The sequence below is a fragment of the Anopheles merus genome, chromosome 3R, assembly GCF_017562075.2.
Source record: "Anopheles merus strain MAF chromosome 3R, AmerM5.1, whole genome shotgun sequence".
In the NCBI taxonomy this organism is placed as follows: domain Eukaryota; kingdom Metazoa; phylum Arthropoda; class Insecta; order Diptera; family Culicidae; genus Anopheles; species Anopheles merus.
The window spans coordinates 30,183,173-30,198,245 of NC_054084.1; the positions used below are offsets into that span (position 1 = coordinate 30,183,173).

At 45.8% G+C, this 15,073-nt stretch overlaps 1 protein-coding gene across 2 annotated transcripts in view; it reads left to right on the forward strand.

Annotated features, from left to right (window-relative positions):
* The window catches only part of LOC121595555, a 108,413-nt gene extending 95,198 nt beyond the window's left edge, over positions 1-13,215 (forward strand). For both annotated transcript variants that reach the window (XM_041919601.1, XM_041919602.1), the window contains 5 exons: positions 597-1,760; positions 6,245-6,840; positions 6,903-7,222; positions 7,302-7,777; positions 7,846-13,215. In XM_041919601.1, the coding sequence (XP_041775535.1) occupies positions 597-1,760; positions 6,245-6,840; positions 6,903-7,222; positions 7,302-7,777; positions 7,846-7,998 (2,709 nt within the window). In that variant the 3' untranslated portion in view covers positions 7,999-13,215. The remainder of the gene's footprint in view (positions 1-596; positions 1,761-6,244; positions 6,841-6,902; positions 7,223-7,301; positions 7,778-7,845) is intronic.
* The last annotated feature ends 1,858 nt before the right edge of the window (positions 13,216-15,073 follow it).

Here is a 15,073-nt window from a genome sequence, read left to right on the forward strand (position 1 = left end):
GGGTCAGGTCGTAATCCTTCAAACTCCATTGCGATGTCTCCCCAAAAGACGTGGATGGGAAACGGAGGGGGTGACCTACATTTCGGAAAAAGCATCCCGACATTTGTCACCATTGTTGTAGCGCACCACCAATTTTGTGGGCTGGAGTTGGAAATTTTGATAACTTAATACGTAATTTGTCTCCCGAAATTCGTCTCGACATCTCCCGGAGAGTGCGGGGGGGTCGCGTGATCTGTGACATCGGGCTTTGACCTTTTCCCTTCCCAGTGACAGTGACGGATGCCGCAAAGTGACAGGTTAGAAAGCGATTTTCCTACTCCGTAGTATTTGTGCTTTCGTTGGACTTAATGTCTGGGAAAAGGCAAGCGAATGTAATGCATTCGTATTCGGAGATTGCAATTTCCGGAGGCAACTTTCGGTGGCTAAAAACTGGGGCCTGATCTCTCGGGAAAGCTCCGATGTCCGATGCTAAGTGCTTTACAGTGTATCAGTCCATGTTGTATAATCTGCATCTTATTCCTTCCACCTTTGTATATCTGTCTCTACCCGTATATCTAATGTATTTCCATTTCTCTCTTTGCCCCCAATTGCACCAGATATCGCACCTGCAGCCGCACGATCAACTGCCGCACCTACCGAAGCCGGTCGATCACTATCCGCAGCAGTACGGTCACCATCACCTGAACGAACCGGCGTACGACAGCACGTTCGCCAGTGCCCGATACGGTCCGAATTTGTTACGCTACGATCCCGGATCGAACCCGTCCTCGCAAACGGGTTACTACGCAGCCGACTACCATCACTACCATCACCACCCGGCGTACCAGCAGCAGCCGGCCCGGGCAGCGCACCGGTCCAGCAGCAGTGCAGTAGGTGCCGACCCGATCACGGCCCGCTCGGTAAGCGAGCGGCTGAACAACTACGACTACCGCAGTGAACGTAACCGGGTCGCCCTGTACGGTGGTTACGGCACGGAGCCGGAACGTTCATCAAGAGCCCCGATCGGTGGTATCCTCAAGAACAACATTACGCCGAGTGGGAACTACCACCACCACGGCGCTGGCAGCCACAGACCCCAGCAGCAGCGGGCACTGATTTACGACGACGCGCGGCAGCATGAGCTGTGCAATAACGTGCGCGACCAGTACCAGCGTACCAGCGTGCCCGGTGAGCCCAAGAACACCAACAGTGTCGTCGACCTGCAGCGCTACAACGTGAACTACAGCCTGAACTTTACGAAAAATCAGTACAACATACTGATCTCCCCGCCGCTCCATCCGGACCTGGGACCGCGGGTGGCCGTCCCACCGTACGAGGAGCAGCAGCCAGCAAGCAACCGGCCGCCGACGACACGCGCAAAGCATCAGCTACCACACTACAATCACCGGGAGCGTCCACCGGGCCCAGCATCGAACGGTCAACCGAACAACAAGAAGTCAGCAGACGGTGGGAAGAAACCGCCGTCCAACACGGTGAACCGTCACGAACCTCGGGCGGGGCACGAACCGGGTGTGATACTTTCCGAGAAGCAGCTGCTAGCCCAGCAGGAAGAGCTGGCGGGCAAGATGCAGCGGGAAGAGATCATCATCGAGCACAGCCAGCTGATGGGTGGAGATGGACCGGGTTCCGCAATCTTACACCCCGGCGCCGAACGTCCCGGCCAGCTGCCGTACGATCATCGACGAGGTGCGGGAAGTACTTCCGGCTCGAAGGGACTCGGCGCGTTCAGTGTGCTGACGCAGGGACATCACTTTACACAGGTAGGTGTGCAACTACTATGTACGGAACTGGTTACTTCTCCCCCCAATTGAGGAAGAAATCAACAGTGACCCAATGACAGACATCTCATAACACGATCACGAACGATAAATAACGGCCCTAAGGAAGTTGAAGTTGTACGATAATGAGTGGCCACTTGCCGTCTTGCGTGCCGGGCACAGTACTTCTAGACAGTAAAGCTCCCCCAGTTCTCCTCCAATAGTCAATATCTCTACCGTCATCTCCAATATCTGAGATCCCTCGTCCGCGGAAACGTGTTTTCGATTACCAATCATCATAAAGGTGTCACTTCCTTCCAGAGCAACGAACTTGTACACCGCTTGTAGAGTTCCGCGCGTAATTGAATTCAAATCACGCGCATTAACTCTACGCCCAAGAGTGTGCGCGGAGTGTGCAAATCTTAGGCACTGCTTTAGCGGCGAGCTGGCTCATAAATTGCACCACAAATTGAAATCGATCGGGTAAGGCTTCTCCCACTTTCTGTCTTCCTCATCAGCACAGAAGATCGAAAAAATTGAGGACAATCTTAGATAATGACGACTTTGGAAAGAGGTCCAAGTTGAGTGTTTTTTGCGCGCAAAACTCAACAGGCTCAATGGGAATTTGAATTTTCTTAACTCGCACGAAACCTGTTCTCCGGTGAATTGAACGTTTTAAATGTTTTCTTTCACATTCCAGACCCACAGTCATTTAGGCACGCTGGAGAAGCAACACAAAAAAGGCTAATGTTCCACCAAACGGTTAGCAGGATAGCAAATCGAACTGATCAGCAAGATGATCAGCCGATGATAATCCACTGTGGTGGTGGTATAAACCTAACTACTGAATCTTTATCATTTTACCACCGAAATCCGTAGCACGGATGCCACACCATTAGCTAATTTATTGCACTCACACACCCGTTTGACGGGGTGCAGGTTTCAACGTATTTTACTAGACAAAATATGACCCGAACCCCTTCAAACTTTCTGAGAAAAAAATGGTTGGATGATCGTAAAGAAGATCATGCGGTGTTTCGCGAACTCGTTGGGAATGGGAATGCTTGCTGTCGGTGGTCTGACCTAAAAGAACCCTCACCGCGGTGTTGACCGTGGTCCATAAAATTCCTACCATATAATTTATGCAATCTTAACCGACCTCTACGATCCTCGGACCGTAGCAGGTGTTTGGAGCACTGGCAACCATCGACGCCCTATCAGTGAACATTTGGATACCTGCCGCTCGGGACTATTTCATCGCCTGCTGCAATAACTCGAACCCGGGGTGGCTGTGATGGTGTCTGTACTAGTTTGAATTTCGTCGCCTACTGGTACCGGGCGCGCACACAGCACCCGGTTTATGGCGGTGGATTGAGATGTGGAACTTAACTAATGTCGATGTCGAATGTCGAATGCCTCGCTCTTTTTCACTCTCTCTATCTCTCTCCATGAGGCCGCGTAGGATGGTGCGCAGCTACTAGACCAGAACATATTCCAATGCTAAAGGCGCCCACCGCTCCTAAGCACCGGTTATGAAAAGGCTAATTAATATTTAATGGAGGTTCATATCTCGTGCCTCACGTGCGCCGTGGCCAACGACACCACCGCGACGACTTTGTCACTCGAACGTCGCACTGGCTATCTGTGACGGCTGACAGGGCTGTACCGGCGGGCTCTATCGGCCGTACGGCTCGGAATGCAAACAGTCTCGCGCGCTGGAAAAACGTGGACGGGTTGTTTGTCTCGTCTAGTGTGTGTGTGTGAGTGCTGTGGAGTGCATTGCTTGCTATTTCTTGCATACCGAGAACGAAAAGATCGGACCCAAGTATCATTTAGTTAGACGGTGGAATGTCCCAAGACGATGGGATGAAGGCCAGACTGCTGGGAGGATGGATTCCATTGACTAGAGATTCCGGTCATGTGGCCGGCCTTCACTGGAATGATTCGTAGAAATAGTCAAGCTCTGCCGACGGCTGCACAAATTCCAACTGCAGTTATACGTTATGGTCAGTTTTATGGAATTATTTTTATAAATTAAGTTATTATTCGTCGTCGTGCAACATCACTACGAGCTTAGTGGATGTGGAATAAGCCGATGATTTGATGCAATCATACATAAGCCAACCCACAACAGGTTCACAAGCAGTCAAGCTTCATCCCAAAAACTAGTCAACTGCAGACAACTTCATAAAAATAAGCAAACGGTGCTGAAAGATATCTGATCGTTCGCTAGATATGACACTAAATCCAAACTGAATCACTCCAGTACTGTACCCGGTAGCATATACCGTGAACTATTAAAAGATTCCAAAGGATATTCTCACTTGAGCGGTAATGAAAACGAATGGCCAGGAAGCAAATCCACCTATTGAATGCTCATAAACTTCTCAACCCAATGGCGCAGAACGTTTTCCGCGTACCCCCAGAAGAGTTGGGCTTTATGTCTTCCTGGCGCGGCAGGCATTCCCCCGGCAGGGTTGTCCGCCAAACCGGTCCACTACGACCACTGCCCACACTACCGCTGAGTTTTATCTATGCAACGATACAATTAACCAAAACATGTCTACAACGTTCCCACCCAGGACCGGAGCCCGGTCCGAAGCATAGATCAATGTCGTCCTTCTTTATCGGTGACAACGTCTGATCAAAGCTTCGACCGGTCTAGGGTACCCAGCAGCACCAACCGCACCTTGCTCTGTAGGTGTTGAAAACTGCATGTTTCGCACCTTTCACACACACACACACACACACACACACACACACACACACACACACACACACACACACACACACACACACACACACACACACACACACACACACACACAAGCTGTGTCGGGAAAACTGTGTTTTCCAATTAAAATTAAATTGTGTACTTTTCATAATTGACCGGTAATTTACGGTCGGCTGGTGCTGGCCGGGCTTGTCGCATAGGCATTTGCATTTGGCCCACGCACATCCCACCGATTGTGATCGATGATCGATGCAAGTAAGCAGTAATTGCCAACGACGGCAACAGGTCTAACGGGTTTTTTTCTTCTTTTTTTACCCCTGCAGACAATAAAAATGCATTTCTACGTGTGTGCCTTCAGAACTCTATCGAAATGCCGCAGCGATAATTGGATATAAAGGGGATACTGCAACCGGGTCAATGATGTGCCTTTATTTGGCAGATCATTATCGGTTGGCATTATCGGCTTTTTATTTACCCGGAGGTGCATTAAATTTTGCCAGCAGGATGTAGGAATGTGAATGGGGAATGTTTGTTTTGTAGTGTAGTGAATTGATATTTTGTGCTATAAACAGTTTAAAATATTTCCTTTGAATTGGATTTTGAATTGGATTCACGCGTGTTACCAACTATTTCGGACAAAATCTGACTCGTAAACTTTGCATTGATTCAAACCCAGTTGGGCGTTAAGATTACATTGTTATTACAATACTACAGCATTAAAATCTACATAAAAAGATGAAGATTTATGTCATTAATGTCAATTAATCACATAACACATTATAAATTACGAGATCTACTTAGGATCTTCAGAATTTGAAGACAGTCCTTAACAAAACTTAAAATCTTTTCTGTAAGTTGCAAGATCAAAATAACTAAATTTCAAGAGCTTGACAGCTCTCCAGAAATTAAAACATGATAGTTTCTAAGGTTCTATCTGATTCAGATATCACTAAAAGATTATTTTGATGACAATTATCAAACAAAATCTCAATATCCGACCCAAAGCCTGTTCCATTCTTTCAGACTGCTCTTGAAAACCTTGCCAACCCCTGACAACCATACCAATCAACGCTTATCAGCTTTTCAGTTCGAAAATTAGTATTCCATGAACCGTATTGAAATGCTTTGTCACTGTTCAGTCAAATGAATGAGCGCAAAAAAAAACTCCATCGACATTCCTATTGATTCTGCCCACACGTCCATGCGCCATGCAGTAATGAGTCGCTGTAGGCCCATTATCGCTCATCCTACGCGTACATGGTGTAATCACACATAATTGCACTCCACCAGACCCACATCCCTCCTGCTTTCGTAGAGTTAGAGCACTAGTGCATTCTGAACGCGCAACTGCATGCAACAATAGAATTGTTGGCCTCTTTTATTCCTTTTTTTGTCGTTCGGTGCGTTTGATTACAATTTCTACATCATTCCGGGCATCGGGGGCGTGTTGGGACATTAATGTCAAATGATGTGCATCCAGAACGACGCGTGCTTGATCGCGGGTATTATCATTTCCACAAATGACAGACGAGGCGCCACAACAACAAGCGACAGAGAATAATATGAATTTCTCGTCGAAAGAATCATAACCATTGGGCGCCATTGGGATGGATAATTTACATCTCTCAACAGACGACTGGTACAGAAAATGGAACATCCATTGCACAATGCACATCACACTGACAAACAACCATAATCAAAATTCCCCAACATGATCCTCTATGTTGCATTCTTTCCGCCCATTTTCTTCCAGATAATTGCAGCACTCGCCGTATCGCTCGGCCCGCTTGCCGCCGGTCTTGGGAAAGGCTACTCCAGCCCGGCCATTGACAATCTGCAGGAGCTGCAAAATGTGAAGCGCGGCAACTACACTCACTTCTCGGTGAACGATCAGCAGGTCAGCTGGATCGCCAGCCTCTCCCTGCTCGGCGCCCTGTTCGGCGGCATGTTCGGTGGCTTGGCGATGCAGTACGGGCGCAAGCGGGTTCTCACCCTGATGTCACTCCCATTTTCCATCTCCTGGTTACTGACGATGTTTGCCAAATCGGTCGAAACGATGTTCTTTACCGCGTTCGTCGGTGGATTTTGCTGTGCGATCGTTTCAACCGTGGCGCAGGTGTACGTGAGCGAGATCGCTTCGCCGGACATTCGGGGGTTCCTCAGCGCGATCCAGAAGATTGCCGGCCACTTCGGTATGCTGATCTCGTACCTGCTCGGGGCGTACCTGGACTGGCGCCAGCTGGCCATGCTGATCGCGATGGCACCGATAATGCTCTTCATATCTGTGATCTATATACCGGAAACGCCGAGCTTCCTAGTGTTAAGAGGGTGCGACGAGGAGGCACACCGGTAAGTGCGCACGCTTGCAAGACTGTCCACTAGGGTACTAAGGTACTTATTCACTTTTCCAGCTCACTACAATGGTTGCGAGGACCGCACAAAAACGTGGAGCTCGAGCTGGACACGATCCGCTCGAACGTACGGACGACGCGCATGAATCTGCTGAATCGACTCAGCTCTTCAGCACCAGCGACGGCGAACGGTACGGTGCCGGTAGATGGCGCCAACGGCCTACCACTGGGAGGTGATCGACGTCCCGGACTTCGCCATTACATCGAGATGATCTCGTTTTCGGTGATCGTCGCTAACGTCAAGTCAGTCCTGCGCAACGCGCGTCTAGTCAAACCAATCCTCATCACGTGCGGATTGATGATCTTCCAGCGTTTCACCGGTAGGTCTTGATAAGTGATCTCCCAAATAGATCCTATTTGATCTCATTAACACTTTCTTTTTCGATCCTGCCCCACTAGGTGCCAGTTCGTTCAACTTCTACGCCGTCACCATCTTCCGCAAAACGTTCGCGGGGATGAACCCACACGGTGCGGCCATTGCAGTAGGCTTTGTGCAGCTGCTAGCCTCGATGCTTTCCGGTTTGCTGATCGATACGGTCGGTCGTATCCCGCTGCTAATCGTCAGCAGTATCTTCATGTCACTAGCGCTAGCCGGGTTCGGCTCGTGCGTGTACTATGGCGAAACGAGCAAGATGCTTGTGGCCGAAGGAGGCGTCCTATCCGACGTTAGCATGGCGGCAGGCCAGAATGACTGGATACCGCTGCTGTGCGTGCTCGTGTTTACCGTGGCCTTTGCCCTAGGGATATCGCCTATCTCCTGGCTACTGGTTGGAGAGCTCTTCCCGCTCGAGTACCGCGCAGTGGGCAGCTCGATCGCCACCAGCTTCAGCTACTTCTGCGCCTTTCTCAGCGTGAAGACGTTCGTAGACTTCCAGGTAAGCTGGCTCTTCTTCTACATTCTTAAATTCAATTCCTAACCTCGCTATTATGTCCTCCTATGCAGAGCTTTCTCGGGCTGCACGGTACGTTCTGGCTGTACGCATGCATATCCTGCGTGGGGCTGTTCTTCGTCATCATGGTCGTGCCGGAAACGAAGGGCCGCGACCTGGAGGAGATGGACCCGCGCTACGTGCGAACGCTAACGATCAATCGATGAGACATGGGTACCCACGTAGAGTATTTAGTATAGTATTTAAGGGACCGCTTCCTTTCCCGTCTGCGGCACGGCTTGTTGGAGATCGCGAGCGCTTCTAAACTCCTGAAGTCTATAAGGGAAGTCCCCGGCGTCATCCTCTTGCTTGGCTTCAAGGTGTTAGTTTAGCGACTGCAGAACTGACCTCCCAGAGCCGCAGATACGTCACGAAGTGTGAAGTACCGCTCGTTGGACAAGTATTAGACAAACGTCAGAGAGTCCACCAGTGGAGGATCGCTGTGGAAAGGAACCCCCATTTTTAGCTCAGCCGCTTAGCCCTCGTCGGACGCGGTCCTTTGGTAGAGCATTTAACTAGACTGTGCGTAGAATGTCTTTGTGTTTGTGCTTTCCCTCAATGCGCCCAAACTCTCCGCGGTAGTATTCGAATTGGAGAGATGAAGGAGAATTCAACGCAAAATCGAGCAATTGTTCCTAATAGAGTTTCGTCGCTTGTTTGTGTTGGTGGCACTACCACGCTGGTGGGTTTACCTACCCTCCAGGTGGTTCTTACGTAGAAGGAGCTAGAAAATCTAAGCAAAAAACGATTTAAATAGTAAAACTCGTCCAGTTGAAACGAAATGTAAAACAGCAAAAAAAAACAAAAATACGAAAGTGGAGGTCCTAAGGCTTCAACAAAAAAAAAAAGAAGGTCAATTGTGGCCACGGTGTTCCCGCGTGCGGCAAGCCCGCGCGTCCTTAGATGGTAGCAAACAGAGAGAGAGACAATAATTTATAAAGTAGAGCGAAAAACAGAGTATAAAATGAACAATTATAGTAAACCGTTTAACAAAATTGAGGACTGTGCCGGCCTGCACAGTCCGGCAGACTTATAAATATAGATATATATACAGATCTATTATACATACTTATATACATACAGAATCAAAAACAAAACAAAACCAGACTGGCCAGTCGCGGGCTACGGTCGGCAGGAGAAGTATTTTTAAAAAAAGGAAAACCAAGCAAAACGAACGCACCCCAGGAACGGAGGAACAATAATCTATACCGTAGACAGTAACACATAATCGAACCTTGCTTGCAAACTAGACAACTTAGCCCCCTCTTATGGAGCAGTGTTGGAATGAAGAAAAATGTGGGGTAAGAGTGCCAGTTCCGTTTCTTTCCCTGCTTCCTTGGGCAACAGAAATGTTCGGGGAGGGGTACAGTTTGCATTTGCCTAGCCTAGATCCTATATAACGCATGTTAGTGTACATACCGATCGAGGGAGAGCGTGCGGACTCTTACCCGGTGCGCTAGAGTTAATGCCGGCCAAGCCGGGTGTGCAAGATTTTATAAATCGACATATCTTCCAACAAACGTCAGTGTGACAGTTCACGATAGTGGGTGAGCGAGTATTGGCCACCAGCAACACGACACGAGGCTCAAAAGTGCGATTTGTAATGCAGATTGCATGCATTTAGGCGGCTGTATACAACCTCTGCCTAAAGGTATACAATCCGCAGAACAAAATCGACTTTATGGAGCATTATGATTAGTCACTTATTAGTACAGCGTGGAGACTTAAGTAAAGCTGTCACCCTACTGTCTAGTATGTAATCTGTTTTTGTAAGCGGCAATCGAGTAGGGATGATTAATTTATTTTACGCGTTTCCTTCACCAAGTCAATTGAAGACTCTCCTTTTAGTATCGAATACGTACACTGTTATCACACTCTTACTACTACTCTTACTAACTACTAACTAGCAGATCCCTCACGATTACACCCTATCTACCTGATATTGACATTAACACACACACGTACACTCAGCCACACGTTGCGTATCAGTTGTAGCGATCAGTACAACTAAAAGTATATCAATTTTCCACTAGTACAAAGCTGGTTATATCAGTAATAGATGAAGTTTAAAATTGTACTGTTTTTATTGCCCGCCCCAAACTTTCACGTTAAGCGTACTGACGCACTATTAATCTCCCAAGCGTAGACAAGAGAGAAAGAGAGAGAGAGAGAGATCGACCAAAACGCATTCGCACTCGACTCGAAATTATCTCGAAAAACTGTATCGTACAAAAACAAACACAACATCAACAAAAAAGTGAACCTTCCTTCTCTTTTACTCAACGCTCGTGTTAAGCCACATTTTTGACTAGCCCCGTTGTTTCCTGGTTCTATTGTTGCTTGCCCAAAGTACTACTACCTACTACTACTCTTGCAAACTACTTCTCCCTTTTTGCGCACAGGTTCGGAGCGGAGGTAGAAAGAGAGAGCAGTTTGATCTTTCCACACAAGTTTAACACGCGCACACACTAACACAGAAACACGTTTTTATATATTGACGACGACGTAAGCGACACGAGAACAGAGCGTACATCGATTCGAAGGAAAGAGGCTCACGACATTGAGCGTACCGGAATGCCATGACAATAAAGTAAAGCAGAGAAACAAATCAAAAACCGAGTGTTCAGTCAACTAGGTACCAAATGGGTATCAAATGCCTAGTGAAAGGGAGTTGAAAAAAAAAAAACAAACAAACAGATGGTATAACTAGCAAACTAAAGTAAAGCTTAGCTACTGATGTATCGCTCGTTTTTTGATGTGAAAAAGCAAAAATCTACAAGAGCCTCCCAAATACGAGAAAACATTGCGTTCTCAGTAGTAGGGTTTAGCCAATCGTAATAGCTTTCTTTCGCTATAAGACCCATTTCAAATCCCTACAGCTCGAAATGTCCCATTTTAAACGTATCGGAATGAGCCACAAAATAAGGATAAAAAGCTGTAAACCGTTATAACTGTATTTACAATTCGTGCTAAACGGCTCGAAGCAAACGATATCGAGTACACCAGGACAGTGTCATAGCATTTTTTGAGTAAACAAAAACAATGGGCTTTGCTTACTTTCATAAACATCGCAAAAGCGTTTGCCGCTCAGCCAAATCGGGATATGGGACCGAACATTTAGAGAAAGGTGTTTTACGCTGTTTATATCATTAAACCAACGCAACACAAGCAACAGTGGCCACGTGACTTAGGGAGGGTTTTTTTTCTTTTTCTTTAGATCAAAAACAGATTTACTCGTACTTACAGCAATTAAGTACCGAAAACGACTGCTTAGGTACAAGTGGTTTTGATGCATGAGACCAACACCTGACCGCTTCTTCATCAATTTCGTGTAATCAGCTTAGGGTGTACCTTTGTGTGTTGGCAAGGGGCAATCGTACTGTGCAAAAGAGATAGAGAGAAGAGAAATACCGCAATAACATTATGTGTACATTGTTTTTGTCTTAAGTTGGTTTACAAACTGTAACGCAAATAGTATCGAAATGAATTTCATTTTTTTACAACTAAACATATCATTCGTTTTCTTTATTTTGTTACTCTTATTTACTTTTGTAACCTTAAATTTAATATTGTTTTCTTATTATTTTACTTGTTATTTTGTTACTTTTACAGCGTAGTGGTGCTTGCTTTGGTGGTGCTTGCTCAAATAAAGGAAAGAAAAAACCGTATTCCTCTTAAAAGAAAGAAATTCTCCGCTGCAAAATGGTAAAAATATGTGCAAAATTCTAAAGCGTTAATATAAAAAACAAACAAACCCCAAACACCGTGTTATTTCCTAACAATTCGTGACCGATTCTACTACAATAAAAAGCGTGTTGTAATAGAAACATTTTCTTCTTAGCATAGTACGTCGACAATATGATAGAGCGAATTAGATCAATTTTTTCTACAACGACACAAAACAAATACCAAATTGAAAACAAAAACATATTTGCTGTGCGAGTAGGATGGAATACGTAAAACGAAATAAAATATAGAGGAAGAAAACAAAAAAAACGTAAGCAACACGCCAACCACATATACAAACATATATGAAAGACAACAACAACAAAAGAACAACAACATTTCGCAACATACAACCACAAAACAACGTCAATAAATGAAAGGAAAAGGAAGAGGGAAAAACATACTGAAACTCCAAGAAAAGTAGCTTTAAATGTGACAATAAAAAAATGATAGTTGTTTATTACTTAGTATCGCATGAGTAAAAGAGTAAAACTAAGGCCAACTAGAAAAGCCTAACCTACCTTGCAACCACACTTATATTCATGATATAAAAGGAAAGAATGAAAAAAAAAACCAATCAAGAGAAACGTAAAGGAAAAAAAAAACAAAGTTAGCTAAACGAAGAGAGATAAATTATTACTAAAAACTAAAAATCAAACTTATTACCATAGGTAAATTTATGAACAAAAGTAAAATGAGACAATACAATGCACTAGGCAAACAAGATAAGAGGGAGAAGAGATAAAAGTAGAAAAAAGACGAACATAAATCTAAAATCAATTGCTAGCGAGGAAGAAGCAGCACACACTATTGGTAGTAAAAAAAAAGAATGCCGATTGGTGTTTTTTGTTGCGATTTTGCCAACAGTGGTTAAAACGATGTGATCTGTTGTGTCGATGGTTGATTCTCTTCATTCAGTCTGAAACAGTTAAATAAGTTTTATGGTTCTTTCCATGTTGTCTGTTACCGCGATCTCGTATACGGTGTGATCGTGCTTTAAACTTTACATTTTGCCAAGCATAGCCAACAATAATCTGCTCTGCTCGTCGAAGGTAAGGGGCACCAGTTTACTGTTATGTCAATGCTACCGAAACCCCAGATTAAGCAACGCTTTAAAGCTCTATTTAATTGCTCTTCTAAAGAGACTTCTAAACAAACAGGCAAACCAGAATAGCTAAATATAAAATAAAGAAAACACAGTGTTCAACTAAAGAAGAGAAGAAAAAAATCAAACAATTTATCTGCGGCAAGAAACCACAAAGAGAGAGAGCGAGAGAAATAAATAAAGAAAACGGATTTATCATACACCGTAAAATGCGGAAGCAAGAAAGGAAAGCTTATAGCGTTAATAAATATAAAAAAGGTAAATAAAATAAAACAAATTTAACATTTCACTCGAACTCAAATATCAAAAGTAAAGAAACGAAAAGTAAAAAACAAAAGAAGAAAAAATCGCCCCCAAAGCGTATCTATGAATGAATGAAAACGGAAGATGAACTTTTTTGCTAAAAACGAGTTGAATTGTATGTCCCTTTTATTGATTTTATTGAAAGTTTAATCGAAGAAGAGGAAAAAAGCAAGAGGAATAAAACACGAACAAATCGACACTAGAAACAAGTGAGGCTAGACTGTAAACAGTACACCAAAACAAAACAAAACAAAAAAACAAAAAGCTGAAAACGAAACAAAATGAAACCAAGCAACATAAGTTAGAACACAATTTTGAAGCTAAAAAAAAATACAAACAATTGTAAACCTCCTCCCGACAACAGCGTTTCAGTCGATTAATAAATCGTGCTTGAAGAGTGTGTATAAGCTATAATGGAAAATGGATATTGTCCTCTGCAACATTCTTCTAAGCTAAACGGTCAACTGGCAGTTTGTCCAGTTTGTCCAATTGCCCCCCCAAAAAATAAACAAAAAAAGGAAAAATAGAACCAACACATGTCTAAGTATTGTTTCATTTTTAGCCTCGGGTTTTTGGGGATTTTTTTTTTTTGAGCAAAACAGAAAGAAAACGAGATTAACAACATGTGACTGATCACGTGAAGTCTTTGTTGGGTTAATCTTTCGCTCCTGGTTCGATCGCTTTCGTACGTCATAAAACAAACCCAATTTTTCCTTTCCAGTTTATAGTGAACCCCCTACTTTAACATCCCTTAACCCGCAGGAACCCTTTAAAGTTCCAGGAATAGTGCCCTCTCCCCACACAAACCCAGGCTCTTACACAAAGAGTTCACTAGCCTAGAGTGGCATTGGAGATCAGGCGGTGTTACCTCACGCGCCCAAACCATGACCATCGATTGTATGTATATACTTAGGCGCAAATTGTCACCATTTCTTCGACACATTCGAGCCGACCCGCTGAGTGCGACTAATTAGGCGGTTCTGCTTCTTCTCCGTCGCCCCTCCCTACAGGAAGCGGCCGCCCACCCAAAAACCCCTATCCACGTAATAGGATTACTTAACGCGGCCCGCCCAGACATGACGTAAAGTCGCGGCCCGAGCTCGATCAAACGGCACGCTACAGAACGATTCCTTTGCCGCTCCTGGTGCCTCCTGGTGCAATGGCTTGTCTTATATTATTCAACAGTCGTTACCATGCTAACACCTCTTACTCAACAGCGGACATACCTCCAATTAGCTGCCAGCATGGCAACAGGTGGTACTACAGTAGGGCCACGACGCACTTATAAATTACCCCGGCATTGCACCACCAACCGACAGTTGCAAACGGGAACGCATTCGGAGAACCCGACACAGGACAAGTTACAGTGGACCAGTAGCATCAACCTCAGCATGATACAACCGACCCGCGTCCTGCTGCTAGCGAAGGAGAAAACCAAACAGCTGCGCCATTCGCTCGAACCGTCGGAAAAGTTCACTTGCAAGCTGGACCGCTTCCTCACCGTCTACCAGGGCTACAACAGGCTGAAGCCGAAGCTGTTCCCCAAGCGGATGAGTGCCATGTTCCCGTCCGATGTGGTGGTGGCGAGCGAGGGTAGACCGCAAACTGCGTTCCATCCTGCGTTCGGGACGAGTGCCTCGCTCAAACGGCACCAGCAGGATTGGTCGGAGAAGTATCAGCGCTCAAGGCCGGGCGGAGCAGGGTACGCGATTGCTGGCACGGCGAGGGAACGAGACGCGGAGTCGGGCCGGCTGCAGATCGTCGCTGGTACGGTGGACGGTGGCCAGATCGATAAGCGGAAAGTGTACGGCGGTTCGGTCGGCAGGGCAAGGAAACAGCATGGCCGGAGTCCCCGGCGGGTGGTGCTGCGGGCTGCGGACGATTCCGGCTCGGGCCAATCGTCCGACATCCTGTGCTCGTCGGTGTTTCTCACCTACCGGGAGGGGCTGTTCTTCAACACCGCCAAGCAGCAGCCGGCGGGAACAGCGCGCGAACGCAATTGTACCGATGTGTAGTGAAATCGCCTCAGAAATGTATCTGCTTGTGTGTTCGTTTTATGTGGTTAAAAATAGTGTTTAAGTCATTTCCACCCCAAAAAACTGTTGCGT